Source organism: Tachysurus fulvidraco, chromosome 6, assembly GCF_022655615.1.
Source record: "Tachysurus fulvidraco isolate hzauxx_2018 chromosome 6, HZAU_PFXX_2.0, whole genome shotgun sequence".
NCBI lineage: Eukaryota > Metazoa > Chordata > Actinopteri > Siluriformes > Bagridae > Tachysurus > Tachysurus fulvidraco.
In genome coordinates this window covers 20,398,860-20,420,316 of record NC_062523.1, presented here as the reverse complement: position 1 = coordinate 20,420,316, position 21,457 = coordinate 20,398,860, and the positions used below count along the sequence as shown (strand labels likewise).

The window sequence follows — 21,457 nt, the reverse complement described above, 5'->3', positions numbered from 1 at the left end:
GCTGATATTGAAGGTTAAATAGCGCCTCCGTCAGGTAACCTGAAGAAATAGCAATAAGAAGAAAGAAATGGAGCCTATAGTATATTTTGCTCAACACTGTGCACGCTAGATGCGGAATATTATTGCATATTGTAGGCAATAGACTAATCGTTCATCAGACCCTTAATGGGATACACTAAACCTACTGTACAATAAAACCCGGATGTTTTTGTCATGTCCATGTACATATAATGTAAATCCGACTCTGTGAACATGCAAATAGGTGCGCTCACACACACACACGCACGCACGCACGCACACACACACACACACACACACACACACACACACACACACACACACGGCTGTTAGTGATGTCATTTGGCAGAAGGTGAAGTCGCAGACGAGGCAGGTGGAGGGTTTTGTGTGCCTGCTGAAGGCGTTTTGACAGCCACGTCGTTTAATGATATTTAGAAAAGCTTTACAGATCTCAGAAGGACAGAGGCAGGGACAGACTACGCGATGCGCAACATTCGCGGCTGCACGGAAAATGGTGGTGCTTAATTCAACGGCCGGCCTATAACCGCTCCTTTAATTGTTTTCCCTTTATACTAACGTCTGGGAACAAGGGTATTCGGGGGATTTGACCATGAATCCGGCAGAACAAACGGTTACATGGCTCATAACGCTCGGTGTTATGGAGTCGCCAAAGAAGAGCGTGTCGGATCCGGCCGCGTTTCTGCAGTGCGCGCTGAAGGACGGAGTCGTGCTCTGCAGGCTGATCGAGCGCCTGCGCCCCGGTACAACCGAACAAGTAAGCGCCGTGATGCCCGCTATAAAAGATCAATCACATTGTGTTTTATCCTACAACACGATACAGCCTATTTCCAGCAGGCGCCTACGGTATTAAGCCTTAAACGGGGGATAAACGCAAAACGTTTAATACATCAAATATTTAATATTCAGCACCAGATATGACTGAATGCTGGGTACGAATTGAAGCTGCGCAAATTGTGTTAAAATCGTATTGTGCAGGCCTGCGTGTTTACCCTTATATTTTTCTCTTCTGGAGAGAAACAGGCCTGCATGTATTGACTTCGCCCTAGGTCATCTGTGAAAGGTATAAAAGGCAATCAAGACTATATAGGTTAAATGTTCACATTTTATTTATGAAAAGACATTCAGCACTATTCCACATTTATAAAACTGTCATGGATTGCAATTTCACAATAAAAGAAGAGCTGGACTATAGGTGTATTTACTGTCATTAATCATTTAATAACAACCTACCAAAAGCAGATCAACACCAATTTAATGCTAAATGCTATAAACATAAATGTAAATGTCACAGGTGGACTATTAAAATACTCTGTGCAATTTTAAGTATTTTGCAGGTGATATCTGTGCACATGATAAGAAACTGACACCTTGTTAATATTTCATATAGCCCACTGCTGTACTTTACACTAAAATTTAGACAAAGCCCTGCATGGGGACAGTCAGATTCATTGGTCCTCTATTTGGTAAATTATCTAAGCTTTAAAGAAAAAAAAAACTGCTAGTTAAAGGTTGTTACCTTTCTATAAGGGTTCCACTTGGAGCCCATTCTGAAATGTTGTTTATTGTTGTTCTACATAAAACATTCCCCATCGACAATCAAAGAACAATTTAAGGGATGTAGATTTAATCTTTTTTTGTCTGACAGCATCAATTGCCTACAGGTGTGCATACATTTGTTTATTAAGTCACTTATTTTGTCAGTTGGTAAAATGCTGGTAAAAATCATTAAGTAGATAGTAAATGCTTATTAAAACGGTTAGAAATGCATATTAGGGATACAGTATTAAGTATTAAGTATTACAGTTGGGCTGGTATTTAGGCTAGCTAAAATGCTGGCTTGATATCAGACAGGATATGGCATATTTTCTGTTCCAGTCCACTGATGTGTTTTGTAGAGTGACTGTGTGTGATGTTGACTGACATCTTGCATGTGTACCTTCAATATGGACCTTTGGGGTTTCTTATTAAAAGCAGATGCCACTTATCTGAGCTTTCGTACAGCTCCGGTATATGAGCTGCTCTTAGTACAGCTAACCATCTGCCATCATAATGCTAATAACTGACTGTCATAGCAATATCAGTAAGGACTTACACATGGAGACACTGTAGAACCTTTCATGGAAACAATTGCATTCATTCTGCAAACCCACCAAGGGGAACCAGTCCTGTGGTTGGCATGAATTACATGATAACCTTATGGTATAGGGAAGGTCTTTAAAAACAGTTCATCAAACTTAAATCTAGCATTGTTAGACATTATAGCCCTTCTTCTGAGCTCAGAAGAAGGGCTATAATGTCTAACAATGCTAGATTTAAGTTTGATGAACTGTTTTTAAAGACCTTCCCTATACCATAAGGTTATATTTCATTATTATTATTATTATTATTATTATTATTATTATTATTATTATTATTTTGTGCCAATGCTGACTTTAACGTTGATGCATGTTGCTTGTCTAGCTTTCACTCTCAACACACCACGACTGGGTCCTTGCAAATAATCAGAGACCGTTTTTTAGAGACCGTTGATGTGGACTCGGATAAAGGGCGTAATAATTGCGCATAGAGGGCGCTTGTGAGCACCTTTATGAAACTTACAATGGGAAATGTGACAGCAGTTTAAATAGGTTAACGGTGATAAATAAAGTAAAAAATACTATAAGGAAATAATCAGGTGTAAGTTATAACGAAGAGTGGAAAGGATAAGGAAACCCACCGCAGAACTCAATATAAATATTAGACATTTTATAGTATTAGTTAAGGGTTAAGGGGCAAGGAAGTATTTATTATTATTATGTTTTTTTTACATTCATTTATGTTATAATTATAGCTGGAATATAGCCAATGTATAACATTATAGATTGTTTCTTGATACACTTTTGATCATGACAAAATTCATGCATACCTTCATTTAAGAAACTGACTGATTATCTATACTATAAACACCATAAAACCATTCATACAACAGATTTTATTAGTTTTTAGCCGTGCATTTTTTTCCTGTATGAAGTCTGAAAATAAACATGTCTCAACATAATGTCATGAGGCTTCTAATCCAGACTGGATCAATGAACTCGTTTTGTTTTGCGCGCCCGATAAACAATGTATGCGTCCTGACTCCAAACTATAGCGTCATTTCCGGATATCTGTCCTCACTTCCTAGAGTAGGCATTTATTTGAGATTATGACGCTATAATTTGTACGCTCTTCCCTGGACACTCATGAGGAACAGACTATTGAAAGTGCGCTTCGCTCCAGATCTCCACCAGCTGAAGAGGGAGAAAGTCGCACTCCTGGCTCTCTCTCCTTGTTCTTTTCTTCTTTCTCCAGGTTTTTCTGGAGCCCAAAAACGACAGCGAGTGTCTGAGCAACATAAAGGAGTTTCTGAAAGGCTGTGCTGCGTTCCGTGTCGAGGTGAGTTGATTAAGGGACACAACAACAGCTTCATTTTTGGCTTTAACGGTCAGGGAGGTTTTGGTGCTGAAACGACGAACGTTATGGTTAATAATAATAATAATAATAATAATAATAATAATAATAATAATAATAATAAATAGCGGTGTGTAGAAAAACAATCAACAAAGGAGTCTTGTGGACGGAGGTTAACAGTAGGAGGCACAGCTATGAACTGAGCGCCAAATAAATTGTTGGTTGCTATGAAAAATCTTCACAAATTAAGACATTTACAAATGAAACTTTCCATACATTCATACAACATACTGATGAAAGATGGATAGTCGTGCAGTGTTCATTCATGTGATGCTTTGTGCTTGCTGGGAGGATTCATGCTCAGAAAGCAATTTTGTTACCTACTTGTAAAGCTCATCGTGTAGTGTCTGTGATTTTAGTTATAAAAGAACTATAGAAAAATGAATAAGGCTAGATCACAGATTTATGAGTGATATCAGCTTCAAAGATGGCTTTTTCCACACTGATTTTGGTTTTGTCACTATACTAACACCACATACGTTTGGTTGTTGGATTATTTATGTATACAATATTTGAAAGACGTTAGTAAACATTATTAGTAAATAAGTACATCAACAGGAGATGTTATTTGCTCCGCATATAGGTTACTAAGTAAACAATGTTATACACTGCTGCAGATATTACACAATTATTTTTATTCCACACATATGTGGTTAGATTGACAGCTTTTTAACTGTGTAAGATGTCCATTGCATTACTTTATGTGATGGATTATACTTATAGATTGCCAGGTGAAACTCTTTCCCCATTGTTTCTAGAACATATGCGCTTATATATTTCATTAAGTGAGAATACAAAGGGCCAGATTGCAGCATGCTGAATTATGCGCATTTATTATAGAGCCAGATGGGTTTGGAAACAGCCCATATAGAAGACGGGGGTTTCGTCCATCACTGGCTCACCTCTTAACTGTGTCATGACAAAAAAGCAGATTGTAAATATTTAATGAGTTTTTTAACGACAATTTTTTTTTCGGTTTGCTTTTGATAGAGATGCTTTTGATTATTAGTTTATGACTGCACATGCTCTGTCAGTTTTCTGCTTTAGTCACAAATGAAGCTACTGCTTTTGTTTCTTTTATGTGAACTATAAATGTGCATTATAAAACTGTGTATTGTGTAGGATGCTGCAGGATTCTCCACACATGTAGAGTGCTGACAAGTTGCAGTGTCCTGGCATTGCTCGTGGCCAGCTGGGTCATATACACACAAGCCCCTCTTTGTCCAGGATGAACGCTGTTTTTGAGAAGCTAGCGTATTCTGCCTGCATCATTGTTGTTGTGTTCGATCACGGCTCACTATAAGATTTCCACATGGCTACTGATTCCCCAATCATGGTCTGTTCACACTGTTAATCTAGGAATATTACCTCAATCTCATTGTCCATTTCCTTCATACCTACCAAGTTCGTCTGCTAGATTCTATACAATAATTAATTTTTTTTGGCATATCTTTCATTATCCTCAAATTACAATAAAATGAACAAAATTACATATAGTTTAAGGCAGAACTGTAAGGAGATCGTCCAACACACCTGCAGGTCATATCACCACATTGTTGGTTATTTTTGTACAGCCTGCTGTGTTGTATTCCTTATATGATTTACATTTTATATATTTTAATTGCTTTGCTACAAACTGTTAGCATTCATTCTAGGGTTGTCTGAACATCTGTGCCTCTCTGAGATTCTTGTTGTCTCAAGAATGAGTAATTGAATGTCTGTAGGATTTATATGAAGTTATCATTGTAACCAGAAGATGAACCGATTAGATTTTATAATTGATCCAAACTGGGTCAAGACCTTAGCAAGGTCAAATATCTGAAAGGACTATACTTGATGGAGACATCACTGTCAAGTTCTTCAAAGGATCAAGTTCTGTTTCTGGCCTTGTGACTATTATAGCTAATTTGAAAACTTTATATCTATATCCAAATATTAAACTGCTTCTTTGTTTTATTTTTTTAATTCTTATATTCTTGATAAAGCTTTAGGCTACATCATGTGAAATGTAATAAAATTTACTAGGTGACATAGCAGAATGTTGAAACCATCACGTTATGCAGTCTGTCTAGTGAAATTGCTAAAAAATAAAAATAAAAAATTGATTTTTCACCAAATGCATATGTTACCTCAGTAACTGAGCAAGGCTTAAGATTAGCTTTCTTTGTGACACTAAAATTGATGGAAATTATTCAGGCTTGTTGAAACAAGCTTGGCATATGGAGATAGTCTACTTTGTGGAGAAATCCCCTGATTAAACTCCACGGATTTATGCTTCTTGTGTATGAAGAAAAACTAAAGTATGTAGGTCTTCAGTTTTCTGTGTAATTACTACACTTCGGCTTATAGAGTTTTCTTTATGTAGAGTCATATTTTTTGTTTTACAGAGGTTGCAAAACAGTCCTTTTTGAATGTTTTTTGGGGAATATCTAACACTATACTAATATCTTAGTTAAAAGGAAAAGTGTAGAACAATTTAAAGAATTTCATTGTAGTGATGCAAGCACTCAGTTGCATGTAGTCTTTATGTCCAGATGTTTCTAAAGCTGAGTTCCCAATATGGGCAGAACCCCAGATTGTGTCACACCCTGATTCAGTTTTCTGGTGCATACAGAGTATTGGTGGAGTCTAATAATCTGTCTGACTGGTTAACTTGATGCTCATAGCTTTTTGTTTATTAATTATTTATTCATGATTGTTCAGACTGCAGTTACTTTGCAGTAACTATCGTTTTTCTCATATCAGCTATACTATTTGCTGAATTGTTATTTACCCTGCTTGCTAGAATGAATGTGCTTGTTCCTTTGGTTATGTTTGTAGTGTCTTATGACAGCTCCTTTCTGCAGCACTGCATCACACCAGTTCCTGTATGTTCTGGTGCAGTACAATTTAAAGGTAAATTCATGGATCAGCCTGATGACAGGAGGTTAATTACTCTAATGTAACTAATGCAACTAGAGTAAAAAAAACAAACACTGCATGCACACACAGGCAGAACCATACACTATTAACAAATATACACTGAAACAGTAACACTGCTGCTTCATCCAGCTCCCTTGGGTGCAGATCTGAAATCAGTAGACCGTGCATTTGATTCCTGCATTTTACCGTCAGTGGAACTTACACTCGGACGTATTATGATTTTGCTCTTCCTCTCAAACCTGGTGTTGCTTTCAACTTCATCAGGTAACATTACATGAGATCTAAATGATCACATTAACTGTAAGGTAGGAGATGTTTGAATCCGTACTACCAGGTCCAGAATGCCAAATTGAATGACAGAAGGGTGTGTGTAAAAGCAATGATACAGATCCCTCAGCTAGAGTGGGCTGATTAAAGACGAGACTGACAAACTCCACATTTCCCTGCAAACTGATTTGTTTTGCACAAACTGCACAATCAAGCTTTTGCAGCTAGTTCCTGAATGGAGCTCTGACTTGCTCATCCATCCATCCCACTTTAGTATTGGTCATATTCCTTAAGGGTAGCAAAGATATTTGCAACATACCTTTTGAGATTAAATTATTTATATATAGTTAAAAAATTTTTTTGAGAGTATAATTATCAGTAGAAAAACGATCAATGAACTTTCTCCCAATTATTGAGTGGATTTTTTTTTTTTTGCAATTATTGTGTGTAATATTATTTTCTACATTTATTCTGCACTTTATGATTTTGGAATCATTGTGTGTGTGTGACTCTATAAGTAACATTATACTGTAGCAAGTGTGATATAAAAGTAGCTACTATTTAATGTTGTCTAGGTTATCTAAAATTAATTAATTAGAAATTGTGTAAAGTTGAAATTTACTCTATACAAATTTAAGGAGCAGGTCAGAAATTTACCCCACATTCCTGACATGTAGTGTAATGTGACATATATCGATAGTGGTTCTAGATTATTTATCATACTGTTTTCAGAATTGAGCTTCCCAATGCACTCTTTCTAAAACAGAGCCAATATAGAGATGTAATTAGAGTCATGTGTATGTATGTACTTAGTGTGATCAGTTTTGAATGACATGAATATAGCTCACATTAATTCTGTTTTTCATCTCTTTTCTGCCTCTTTAGCCATTTGAGGCAGGAGATCTACTGCAAGGCCAGAACTTCAGCAAAGTTCTCACCACATTAGTGGCACTCAACAAAGTGACTGCAGGTGGGTTTTACACTCTACTGAAGCAAATACAAGGATATTATCAGATTGTCATTTCCTCATATTTGCTAAATTCCCCATCATTCCTAAAACATTCTGTATTTAAACATTAATTTATCATCATCAATATTAAACAAAACCTGTCCATCATTAAATTGTACATTGTACTTTATTTAGCAGTTTTTACTATGCCTTATTTAGCAGTTTTTACGATGCCTGCTTTTGCTTGTTTCTTCGCTTGCATCGGACCAGATATTGGCATTGGCAGTGATTCTGTATGCACTCGTCACTCTACTGCCCATCGCATCAAGTCCTTTGAATCTCTGGTCTCGCAGACCTCACTGGGCCGGTCGTCCAAACTCCTTCATAACCAGTTCCGAAGCCTGGTGGGTATGATTGTATACTAAGGCAGTGACTTACAGTGTACTATTTGCCAAGTTGCATACTGTTGAATCTGATCAAAAAACCAGCATATGCACATACAGGTTATTTGTGTGTGTGTGTGTGTGTGTGTGTGTGTGTGTGTGTGTGTGTGTGTGTGTGTGTGTGTGTGTGTGTGTGTGTGTGTGTGTGTCTGTGTGTGTTTTCATTCTGATTACTAAGTTCATGCAAATTTTGTCTGTATGATGTGATATTTCCTGTTGTAGGATATGACTGAGAACAGTAACAGCCAGTTGGTGGTGAAGGCTCGCTTCAACTTCCAGCAGACCAACGAGGATGAGCTTTCCTTCACCAAGGGTGATATCATCACCGTAACCCGCACAGAGGAGGGAGGATGGTGGGAGGGCAACCTCAACGGAAGGACTGGCTGGTTTCCAAGCAACTATGTCAGAGAGGTCAAAGGTTGTGGCAAGTGTCAATTATGTAGGGAAAAAAATGCAATATCGTTTTTGATCATTCAAAGACTTTGGGCTGTGTGTGTGTGTGTGTGTGTGTGTGTGTGTGTGTGTGTGTGTGTGTGTGTGTGTGTGTGTGTGTGTGTGTGTGTGTGTGTGTGTGTGTGTGTGTGGCATTGAATTTTTTTTCTTCCTCTCTGTCACAGACAAACAAGTTTCCCCCAAATCTGGAACACTTAAAAGCCCCCCTAAAGGATTTGACACCACTGCCCTGAGCAAAACCTACTACAACCTGGTGAGATTTTGTAGCTCAGTAACTTGCAAACCTTTAAACGTGTATGTTTTCATTTGACTTTATGTTCAAATGTTTACATCTGCAACACAGTAACTGATAAAACCTCAAGATATCTTGATTGTTGAGGAGTCATTTAGGGAGATGACATGATCACTGGCCATTTCTGATGGTGAAGTTTCTTTTGTCTGAGAGATATGAAGAACATTTATGTAAGAGTGCCCTAGTTCTGTCAGTCTCGGAACCCCATTTGACATTTTAACAGTTCATTTCAGCTTCTTGTTATTGTAGAAAGTAAGTGTGACATCTCTTTATTTAATGTGAGCGCTGAACTAGATAATAAATGGAAATCAAGCAGCATATGTACATTTTATAATTCTTCATTATTTCCTGTTCAGCAAACAGGGAATCTATTTGACATTTTTTGTTTATTGATGCGATTAAAAAGTAAGGACAGAGAGAAATTTATGTCTGTTTTTTTCTGATTATTCTTAGTACATGATGTTCTCATTAGCAGAGGACACCAGAGATAACGTTCTTTAGGTCCTGCTGACATGGCTCTACTAGAGCTAACACACTGGGTATGCCTGCAAGCTTGGCACAGTTTGTCTAGATATTTTTATATAGTTGTTCTGAAAAGGCTGTCGCTATGTAGCCTGCAATCACACTGTTTATATTTTTCTTATATTAAATAACATTTATGAAACATTCCACTTCATGATTCATGATTATAAAATATTATTCCTCATTTTCAGTCATGGTGTATATTTTACATGTAAGCAAGCTGAATGTTAATGCTTATGTGTGTCAAATATGAAAATGATCATCATATTGTGGACAAACAAAGGATATTTGATTGTGATTGCTTTAAGTGTAGATATTTTGTTCTGTGAATTATGTCTTCCTACTTTTTTGTGAGAGCAAAGAGAATTCAGACAATGCGGTTGTTTTCAGGCTTTAATAGAAAAAATTACTGCAAAGAATTTTTAGCTTATTGTCTTAGCTTGATGTCTTGCAGTGGTAGGTTAACATCAGTTTCGTTTTGTCTGGCCTACCTCTGTTTCACCAGGTGCTACAAAACATTTTAGAAACGGAGACCGAGTACTCAAAGGAGCTTCAGAACCTTCTGACCAACTACCTGAGGCCACTTCAGAACACAGAAAAGTGAGTCTTTTCATTTTAGTAAATGACGTAAATATGGACAGTAGAATCTGTTCTGTAATCTTAACCATCGTTGATTTTACCATGACGCATTTGCTTATTTCTCATTCTACTTTAGACTTAGCTCTGCAGACATCAGTGTCATCATGGGCAACCTGGAGGAAATCAGTACCTTCCAACAAACTCTTGTCCAGTCACTAGAAGACTGCACTAAGTTAGTACTGTTAATATCAGACTACTCAGTTCTCAGTTCCACTTCGTAATGATGTTTATCAGTATTATGACTCATTCTTGATTGAATGTATAGATGCAATATACTGACTCTTGGAAGACTCGTATATACTGCATGTAAAGACTATGGTGTCTGTCGTTATAATGTATGGCACAGTAAGATGGATACTGTGGTCAGGAAATGCAAAAGTTGGATTGGGAATTCTGTAGTGTTTGTCACTGAAATGACTAAATGTCAGAATAAATTAAATTGTAATAATCCAGCTATAATTTCTAAAATTAGACAAAAACAATCCTATTAGAGAAAGATGAGAAAATGTACCTTTAGGAAGGCAAATAATTGCACAAATGATAAACAGCAGTTGCATCTTCACTTTAGATGAAGATTTAGTCTTCCTCTAAGACAAGGTGACGTTATGAGTAATGTACGTTTTTGCTACCATAATAACTCACTATTTCTGTTGTCTCTATAACTGATAATTATTCCCTGCTCTGTTTTAGAGAAGTTTCTAAAGAGAAGCAAGAAACTATGAGAATGGAGAATCATTATTTTTGTAGTCTGTGATTTTAATTCGTTTTCTGACATTGCTGTTTCAGACTTCCTGAGCTACAGCAGAAAGTAGGGAGCTTTTTTTTAAACCTTATGCCCAAAATGAGAGCACTGTATACAGGTTACTGCTCAAACCATCCATCAGCTGTTAACATTCTCACTGATCACAGGTATGCCACTACAATCTGTCCTGACTTTATATGTAATCATTTCACTGTAAGTTATAAAATAGCACTGACTCTGAGTATTTGTTTGCCTCATAGTGAGGAGCTAGGAGACTTCATGGAGAGTAGAGGAGCAAGTTCCCCGGGCATTCTCACTCTGACCACAGGCCTTAGCAAACCTTTCATGAGGCTAGACAAATACCCAACTTTGCTGAAAGAACTGGAGAGACATATGGAGGTAGTAAAATAACTCCACGCATCCTTTTGTATATGTAAATCTGAATTAAATTAACAAGCAGTTAAAAATGTTTTGTTCTCAGGAGGGTCACCCAGATCGGGCTGAAATTCAAAAGTGCATGGTCGCATTCAAGAACCTTTCTGTAAGTTATAATTCTAATTATTTTTGTTTTTATATAATTAAAATAGAATGTTTCTTAAAATCACTGAATGATGAAGTGAATAAAACTGATCATGTTAGTGGCTCCTGTCACAGGGTGCAATATCTTAGGCAGTAAGTGAACTTGAAGTTGTTGTGGAAAAAATAGGCAAGCATAAGGATCCAAACAAACTTTGACAAGGGACTGATTGTGATGGCTAGATGACTGGGTCATAGCATCTCCAAAACAGTAAGTTTTGTGGGATGTTCCTGGTATGCAGTGGTTAAAACGTACCAGCGTACCTATGTGGTCAAGGAAGGACAACTGGTGACAGGGTCATGGACACCCAAGGTGCACTGAAGCACGTGGGGCATGAAGGCTATCCTGTGGGGTCTGATATCACAGAAGGGCTACTGTTGCATGAATTGCTGTTAAATTTAATGCTGGCTCTGATAGAAAGGTGTAAGAACACACAATGCACCACAACTTGCTGTGTATGGGGATTTTTTTGGGGGCTGTGCGAGACAAACAAATCTGATCCCCCTTGCAAATTAAATGAATTAATAGGTCTGCTGCTAACTCTTGGTGCCAAATAAAGTGTGTCTCTCAGCCATAACATTAAAACCTAATTAAATGTTATGACTGATCACTGTATATTGCTCTAATTAGTATTGTGAGGGATTATACATTTATGTCCATTGTCTAGTTATCAGGGTTTTTCCTGGGTCAAAATTGGTCTTCGGTGGTGGCTGACCGACATGGTCATCCAGACACCGCATAGAGTACCCTACTGTAGTACCCACATGATCCGCAAGCCACAATATTGACAATAAATGTTAAATTTAAGATAAATACAAAGAAGCAGTTTGATTTTTTTTTTTTCTCATCCTATTTATTCATGAAAAAACGATCACTGTAAGGCTAGATAGTGAAAGAAAGCGATTACAACTTATTTTACATGTAATTTACTACACATTGTCATAGGCCTATGCATACTGTGGATTATTAAGGCTAAATTTTACTAAACACTCTTGCTAAATTGCTTTAACCATTCATTATAATGAATCGGCTCAAAGGAGTCCATAGGTCGCGAATCGGACTTTAGCGGACGTGTTGTGTGGGAATCCTAGCTGTTAGGACATTGTGAAAGATTTGTCAACACACTCACACACACACACACACACACACACACACACACACACACACACACACACACACACACACTGTGCTCAATCACTCCGTCAGTAGCCTGCTTCACTCACAAAACCCAATTACAGATCAAATAAGGCTTTTGCGGCTGACAAAAATTTTTCAATGTAGGAAAAACCCTGGTTATGTGCGACAAAATGTTAGTGTGTCGTGTCTACTGTCATGTCACACTGCATTATCTCTTAGGCGTGGAACATATCAGTGGTAACCATTTTTCCACCTGATGCTTCTGTGGTTATAGGCCCAGTGTCAAGAGGTGCGGAAACGGAAGGAGCTGGAGCTGCAAATTCTCACAGAATCCATTCGTTTGTGGGAGGGTGAAGACATCAAGACTTTTGGCTCCGTGATCTATATGAGCCAGGCCATGGTACAGAACCAAGGCTGTGAGGTGAGACTCATTTCTTAGAAGATGGGTGTTCTGTCAGGACCACATTGTGACAAGGGAATTATTAGATGATATGCATACAGTTAGTGTTGGCGGTATGGTTCTGTTCTGGGCAAGAATCCACGCGGCCGTCCATGTGCATGCATGGACAGAGTTGGGAGAGCAGCGAATAGAAAATAGAACAGACCCCCCTAGCATGCATGGTATTGATATGCTCACTTACGTGTTTTTGGAAAGTAAGAAAAGAATGGATAGATAGATAATTAAATTATTAGAGAGAGAGGGAGAGAGAGAAAAAAATATGTGGAGATTTAAGATGTAAACTGGTACAGCTAACACGGGTTCCGACATGGTGGAGTCGGGGTTGGAGGAGGGAGTTTAGATCGCAGCAGCAGCGAAGCGCTAGAATGGCTCTATGAATGGGAATTTAATATGGTTGGTTAATATGGATGTTGTAACCGGATTGGTGCGTGTCGTGGACAGCTGATTAACAGCTGATTAACAGCTGATGCATGCTTGACGATGTGGCCTGCCAGAACTAACGCGATGCTTGATTTCTTTGCGTTCATCTTCATTAGTATGCAATATGTTATACACGTTCCAGTCTGCTAATTTGATTGGACACCTCTCTCTTTCAAGAGTGCTGATATTTGGGATAACAGCACAGGTACATTCACTTTTTGTATCACTCTTCTTGTCATATTGTGTCTGAAATGTCAGTCAGTCAGTTACTCAAAGTTATCTATACATAACAATCATGCTGTTGTACAGAATATCAACACAGCTGTCATTCTTTGACTTCAGTGCACAAAGCAAGGCTCAGGAAGACATGGTTTGCCAAGGCTGCATTGGAAGAGCTCAAGTAAAGTGGGAACCAGCTGTATATTAATGGTCATGGAACTAAATGCTCAGCAAGCATCAGTCAGGAGAAAAAGAAAGTACACCCACCTTTTACTATGTGTTTTTATTAATCAGGGCATCAATAATGTTTATCACCAGTTTCTATAAACAAACAAATAACATCAGGTGAAAAAACAGAAAACACACACAAGATTTCAACATTTAGTCTCAATTTGGAATGCATGAATGAATGAATGAATGAATAAATATCATTTCCCTCTAAGATGGTGAATTTCAAAAGGCTTGCACATGGCCTTTTATAAATTTTATCCCATTCCTAATGAGGTAATTGTGCATTTATTGTTCATATCTTGTGGCTTATTACTCAAAGTAGGAAGGGTGTGGTTATTTTTTTCTCCACCTGATTTTCAATGGTGGAAATCTTTTGGGGAATACTGAAATCTTCTGTTTTGTTGTTTTCATTAGTATGATGGTCAGGTGTCCACAAGCTTTTATCCGTACTGTGTAGTGTACCTTTACGATGAGAAAAAATAGAATAGAATTTTGTTACATAACTGCTGTTCAAAACTTCCTGTCCTGAATGGTACCTTTCACAAAAACTGGCAGTGAGTCAGCAGATTATCATCTATTCATACAGTTATATGTGCATGAACTATTTTACCTTGGTGACAAAAAAGGTGGATGAATTGTTACAACTGAAAGGATTCAAAAGCTATAAACTAGAGGGAATTATTAAAGTAAAGGATGGGCTTTTATGTTCTTATAGATTATTTATCACATTTAGAAAGGGATGTCATACTTTTGAAGTGAAATGGTTTATTTTATTTTATGGTTATCGATGTTTTAATGTACACTATTTGATTCACTATTTTAGATGTAATAAAGAAGGAATCTGTAAAACCAAACATAGTAAATATCTGCTTTGTTACAAATGTTATAGTGCTATTTTCTTTACTCAATAGTATACAAACGTTGGCACTAAATTGTGTATTTAAGCTTCTCCCATGGTGCTGATGTGTGCTTTTCAGGAAAGGAATGAACGGTACCTCATGCTTTTCCATCATGTTTTGCTTATCCTCTCGGCCAGCCCGAGGATGAGTGGCTTCATCTATCAGGTCAGACTATGGTCACCATTCTGTCCTAGTGTAAATAAGCAGGATGGCATTTCCAGCCCTGCTGTCAGACATTAAAGTGTCCAATTTGTTTTTCACAGGGCAAGCTGCCTTTGAGTGGAATGGCAATAACTCCTTTAGAGGACTGTGAACGCCACAAGAATGCTTTTGAGCTCTCAGGTAAAAAAAAAAAAGACGACTTACATTTTGACATTTTTACTAACAACAAACAGCGCAGAAGTGAATGAATTAGGTTGGTTTGTTTAGTGTCGGTGTTTCTTCCCTGCAGGTTGTATGTTTGAGAGGATGCAGGTTATCTGCTTTAATAAGCATGATCAACAGGACTGGCTGGAGCACCTGAAGCGCCAGACCAAACATACCAGCATGACTGCCCCAAGCATGAAGCCACTCACCGTCCCCTGTCACACGGTGAGTTTTAGGGCCTGAATTAGGCTTAGTCAAAGTATCACCAAAAAAAATATACATGCACTTCCCAAATCATAACATATTGCTTTAATAGGTTTGGTTTTATGTTTGGTCAAATGTGGATTTGGTTAGATGTTTAGCTTATTATTTTAGGGAACCGATGGCTAACTCATAACCTCCTAAAGAATGAAGTTTGTTTTCGAACGTTTTGTCTTAAGGCAATCAAGCCAGATTTTACCAGATTTGGTGCCAATTTATCAGACTTGCCAATTGACCTACCATCAACTACAGTATCTGGTGTGTTTCCTTGTATGTAGATTTATTTTTAAACCAAACAGGCTAACTGTTTGCATAGTTTAAAAAAATGTCAGTCTTGTTTCACCATAACCCAATTGACATTCAGAAGCAAGATTTTGTTAAAGAGTGCAAAAATTTACAGACAGATAACATGACCATTGTATGGACAAACTACAGCATATTAGTTTAAATGGTAATAGTTTGTCCTGTCTTTACAGTAACACATCTTTTTGCCTCATTCCATAGCTTCCATCCCATCCTCTAACTCCATCCAGGCATGCAGAGAGCCGAGGCCTGACTGTGGCTCCCGTCTACCACACTCTCCCTCACTCCTCCTCTCATGGAGCTCCAAACAGCACAGTAATGTGGGGGCCTCTAGAACCTCCTAAAACACAGAAACCTTGGAGTCTGAGTTGCCTGAGGCCAGCACCCCCACTCAGACCATCAGCTGCCCTCTGCTATAAAGAGGTCAGTTTGTGAATGGGTCTTGACATCTGTCCTTGCTGATTATTTTATTGGATTGGTGGCATATTTTCAGATGGTTGATCATATGTATTGTGCACCATAATCTAAAATATTGTGTACTTCCCTGAGTTTAGTCAGGAATGAGGAGATTGGGGCAGGCAATTTACGGGAATCATTTTTCCACTTTTTTTTGTACAAACACCCACAACACACATATGGCTCTTTGTTGCTCAATTCTCTCTGTTTGTACCTCCCAAATTTATCCTTTCTCCAGCTTATATGTTAGAGCAATCCCACACCGGTACAAATCCTTACCTCATGTGTATTTTAAAGGTAATTAAAAACCTGTATGGTTAAAAATGTAAAAGGAGATGTTGACCGGATTAGGATTGTTGCTGGCTCAGGTCTCGCCTTTGCTCTGTGTGTGTGTGGCATTTGACTGGAAGATTGGCATCTCAAAATTGTCTTTAGTGTGTAAATGGGTGTGTGAGTGTATGTAATTTTGCCTTGGCAACATGTCCAGGGTGTCTTTTCACCTTGTATACCGAGTCCCCAGGGACTCCAGGTTCCCCACTGCCCGTGTAAGATAAGCAGGACAGAAAGTGAGTGAATGGATAGTCTTGATTAGGTCTGAAAGAATTTATACTGATCCCAATTCTTATAGTTCTTAAAAAAAAAAACAACAACAACTTTTTTTCCATATGAAAATGTGATGTTCTTTAAAATTTGTCTCCTGTATTTATTTTGACTCCATTCTTTACACTGCTCCAGGACCTCAGTAAAAGCCCCAAAAGTATGAAGAAGCTGCTGCCCAAACGGAAACCTGAAAGGAAGCCGTCTGATGAGGAGTTTGCATTGAGGAAAAGTAAGTTGATGGATTTGTTCTTGCTGCTGATGGATGAGCGTTACTGTGGTAACACGCTTGTAATAACTCTGTAATTATAACAGGTACTGTAGCACTGGAAGAGGATGCTCAGATCCTGAAAGTGATTGAGGCGTACTGTACGAGTGCCAAAACCCGACAGACTCTCAACTCAAGTAAGATTAAGTCTGTATGTCTGTCATAATAGTAAGGCTACAGAACACTGTGTCTCTTTGATGTTAACAAAGTCACTCTTGGAACTATGGTAACAATATCCTCTTTTTCTCTTTCCTCTTCACTCTTTTCGACATCATTCATTCATTTATTTATTTACCATTAACTCCTTTCTATTTTTTTTATATCCTTCATTCACATATAACCATTTTTTTTCTGCTTCCATTTCCGTGTCTCCAACTTGATGACACACTTTTTATTCATATTGATTTTGCCATTCCATGTACCGCTATTGTGTTTTGGGGGAAATCTCCCACTTTTCATTCATTTTATTGGACTGTCCTTCCCTGCTACGACTGGTGTGCCTCCTCTGTCTCTGGACTGTCTCCTCTGGTCACCTCAGCATGGCAGGGCACTGATCTGATGCATAACCATGTGTTGGATCAATCGAGCATTGAGTGTATGGGTCGTCGCAGCAGCATCTCTAGGCCCGAGGGCAGCTCGGACCTTTCAGAGGACTCGGACTATGACAGTATATGGACGGCTCACTCTTACAGGATGGGACCGGTTTCCCGTAAGAGCTGCAGCTCCTACATCTCCCACCAGAACTAAACTCCCTCACTTGTACTATTTAACTCCATTCACTTTAGTTTATTTATTTAATTTATTTTGATGTTTATTTATATTTTTATTTATTATATTTTTGTCTTTTCTCTTGCCTGTATTAAACCTCACTTTGTCCTCTTTGTGCACTTATCCAAATTGGTCCTTGTTGCCTTGGCACCTTTTTTGCCTGTTATTTTGGTGTCCCCTCATGTGATAATTGGGGAATATGCCTTTCTCTGTCTTTAACTAGTATTTCACCAGTAAGAATGAAGAAGGACATTTGTTTACGGAATTTTGAAACATTTTCATGTTCCACTAGAAATGATAAGATCTAACCTTTTTGTAAATATTTAAGTATTGTCATATTTGAAATGTGAAGTATTATGGTTTACCTAAGGAAAGCATAGACACAAAAATTCCAGGTTCAAGTTTTTTAGGATGCAAGACAATAGAAGAGTTGTACACAAATGCTTTGGTAAAATACAGGAAAATTCCTACTTTGGACAGTATTAGCAGATGTACCTCTGTCTTTTATTTATGTATTTATTTTTGTCTTTTACATTACATGCATTTTAATTTATTTTTATTTTTATATGTTATATGTATGTTCATAATAATGTCTACACATCACCAAAATATGCTGAATTTTAATGCCCTTTCAGAACTATAATTTAAAACCAGGTCTGTGGTTTGTGGTTCTTTGTTACTCATTTAAAGCTCTGTGAGTACCTGTAGTGTTTAAAATGAACCTTTTATCTCTAATGTACAATTTGTTTATCAGACAGAAGAGAAATACATATTGCCAGTTACAAAAGTACTTGAACAATGGATAAGAATATAACTCTTCATGTTGTGATGTAATCCTTGTGACCAAGTTCTCTTCTGTGGTAAAACAAAGCGAAAAAGAAAAAAAAATGGACAAGAAATGTAAAACACTTGCTGCCCTTTTGTCTGTTGTACTGTGCCGGTATTCTGATTCCCTGTACAATTCAGAAGTCAGTGATGTTTACGTGGTTCAAAAATAAGATATAATTAATGTGTCCATTACACACAAAAACACACAAATATATATATATATATATATAAACAGAATCCAGTATGACAGAACACTCACTGTAATATACATTTTCAATAAATATGGGCTTTGTTAGACTTTTGTCAATATTTTTGTCCTTTCTGGGGAACTATAATTTTCTTTCACTGCTTAACGGCTTTATATATGTTTTTGAAATGTTATGAAATTTTATTATTAATTATTTAATTCCCTTGGAAGCCATTACTGGAATATGGCTTGACATTTCTTTCCTGCATGACTAACCTGTTTTACTTCAGTCTCCTGCACAATTCTTTTAACTAGATCCTTTCACTGTTTCAGAGCACGTGCGTCTTTAACTGTTTGTACCGATCAGTCTTTCACATAGAGATGTGTGAAAACCAAATTGCAGGACTTTCTTTTTTTGGAACAGGACAGAGGAGAGACACTGCTCCAGCCCTGATACTATCTGCTGAGGAGAAGATAATTGTGGAGGAAATCAAAAGCAATGGACAGACTGATACGGAAGAGAGGTAAGAGTACATGTGTTGCTATATAACATCTATTTTTCACAAGGCTCTCTGTCATATTGAGCATTTATACTTGTGTGTAATCAATTAAATTACAATATAACGAAATAACTTATTATAACTCTTAGGAGTCTCATCGATGTTGTTTATTCACTAAAAGATGAAATCCAAGAACTTAAACAGGTACGTGTGACCCATCTTTCTGTTCCTTTCTCTGTGGTACGATTACCTTGTTATGTATTTTGATGTGGTGATGTGACTGAATTAATCAACAGGACAGTAAGAAAATTAAACGATCCATTGAAGAGGAGCAGCGAGCTCGTAAAGATCTGGAGAGAATTGTACGGAAAGTTCTAAAGAATCTGAATGACCATTCTTGGGATGAGACTAATTTGTGAGATCATGAAAATTCTTCTTACAGGTTTGGTAACATTTTGTGGAGGATTTAAAATTTTTATCTTTCCCATGATCTAGAAACCAATTCTGATATAAATATAGATGAACACTCTTAGCTCATTATCTTGGAATTACTACATTTGCATGTCTTTTGAAGAAACTGACATGCAGATAGTTCATAACATAGAGGTACTTATGGCCAGAGGTTTGTAGACAACTTACCAACAGACTGATCTCTCTTTTTTTTTTTTTTTAACAGCCCATTCCAGATGTAGTTCCCCTTGCTATATTAATAGGCTCCACTCTTCTGTGAAAGCTTTCAAGCATTACTGTGGGGATTTATGTTCATCCAGTTACAAGAGCGTTAGTGAGACACTGACACCGATGTCAGGTGAGACCTGTGGTGACCTTTCGTGTTCAGATTCATCCCAAAAGCGTTCATTGGGGTAGAGGTCAGTTCACTTTGAAGATGGCTTAAGCTTTTCTACTCCAAGCTAAACACACCATGTCTTCATGATCCTCACTTTGGGCACAGGGCCATCGTCATTCTAGTAGATATTTGGGTCTCTTGGTTACATTAAAGAACATTTTTATAGCTTCAGGAAACAATCTAGACATTTATGTGCTCAAAAATCTGTGGTAACTACTTTCCAGGTCCATATGTGGCCTTGTATCCAAAAACTATTTGCAATAGGAGACAATCCTAAAATATATATATATATGTATTGAGTCCCAGTCAGACAATCGCTACATTGCTTCAGCATTTATTTCTGACCAATTACATTAAATACTTGCTAATTTGATTGTAATTAGTTATGAATTAATTGTATCTAACAAGTCTTCTCTAACTTTTAACCTCCACATAGTTGATTTCAAGTCTTTACTCAGCGGAATAATGTAAATTCACTAAGGGGTTTAATTCAATTTTAAGAAATATGTGGCTCTTACAACTGACCTGACCATGCAATTATGCTAGAGGGGAAGTGACTGTTATTGTACACAAACTCTTCCTGGTTCACCTCAGCTACTATACTGCTGCATGACACCTCACTGACTATTGCACATATTACTGCTGTACATTTGTGTTAACTGTAAATTTGTGTTTAGAAATACTCCATATGTTTAATTTGTAAATAATCCAGAGCTAATGTACTTATTCCAGATGTTCAATATTTTTCATGTTCATTCGTTTCAAAAGTGACCAGGAATTAACCCTATAATGCCTAATTTTGTTAGGTTTCCACAAGCTCACTATATAAGGAATACAGATGAACTTTTAAAAAGTTATCATGCATGTTATGTGTTAATGCAATGTTGTTGGGGTTTTTTTTCTCATCTTCTTTAACAGTGTAGTAAAAATGTTGGAACCACATTACTAATATGCTATATCTCTTGTAACTTGATTCTGAATTACTTGTAGCTGCACTTATGGGTCGACTCTGAGGACTGTCAGGACAGGAATTACCTCATAAAAACACTGTATTTACTAAACACCCTTACCTCCACACGACTCCCTTTGTATTTTACATTCTGTAAATAAAAGTGTTTTCTAATGACTTGGTGACTATTTTGAAGATTTATTTGCACTCTTTATTCATGTACTATACTTCAGCACCGACTGTTTAACAATTGCATTTTTACAATCTGGTGTCTAGTATATAGAAAAGAGTCTAAAAGTAATACCAGAGTTTTAACAAGTGGAATTTCTACACTTAGTTCATGATGGTGAGACCAATGATAAGGATGATTTTGTGCCTTTGTCTCTTTTCCCTGTACAGCAGTGCAGGATGAAGGTTGAGCATACAC

General features: G+C 37.4%; 1 protein-coding gene across 6 annotated transcripts; it reads left to right on the top strand.

Moving 5' to 3' along the window:
- Positions 1–330: 330 nt before the first annotated feature.
- arhgef7a (Rho guanine nucleotide exchange factor (GEF) 7a) lies at positions 331–21,207 on the top strand. 6 transcript variants are annotated; one of them, XM_047815199.1, is made up of 22 exons: positions 331–793; positions 3,370–3,453; positions 7,603–7,687; positions 7,937–8,070; positions 8,332–8,533; positions 8,727–8,815; positions 9,882–9,976; positions 10,092–10,187; positions 10,802–10,924; positions 11,018–11,156; positions 11,239–11,298; positions 12,746–12,892; positions 14,779–14,865; positions 14,964–15,042; positions 15,152–15,291; positions 15,832–16,053; positions 16,822–16,915; positions 16,999–17,088; positions 19,159–19,258; positions 19,384–19,438; positions 19,531–19,596; positions 19,911–21,207. In XM_047815199.1, exons 1-22 carry the CDS (start codon positions 629–631, stop codon positions 19,962–19,964), a joined length of 2,406 nt encoding a protein of 801 aa, XP_047671155.1. In that variant the 5' UTR covers positions 331–628; the 3' UTR covers positions 19,965–21,207. The 6 variants fall into 6 exon arrangements, with proteins under 6 accessions (XP_047671155.1, XP_027020563.1, XP_027020561.1 ...); XM_027164762.2 differs by adding an exon at positions 17,490–17,660 and having other exon boundaries at positions 19,531–21,207; XM_027164760.2 differs by having other exon boundaries at positions 332–793; positions 19,531–19,676.
- The last annotated feature ends 250 nt before the right edge of the window (positions 21,208–21,457 follow it).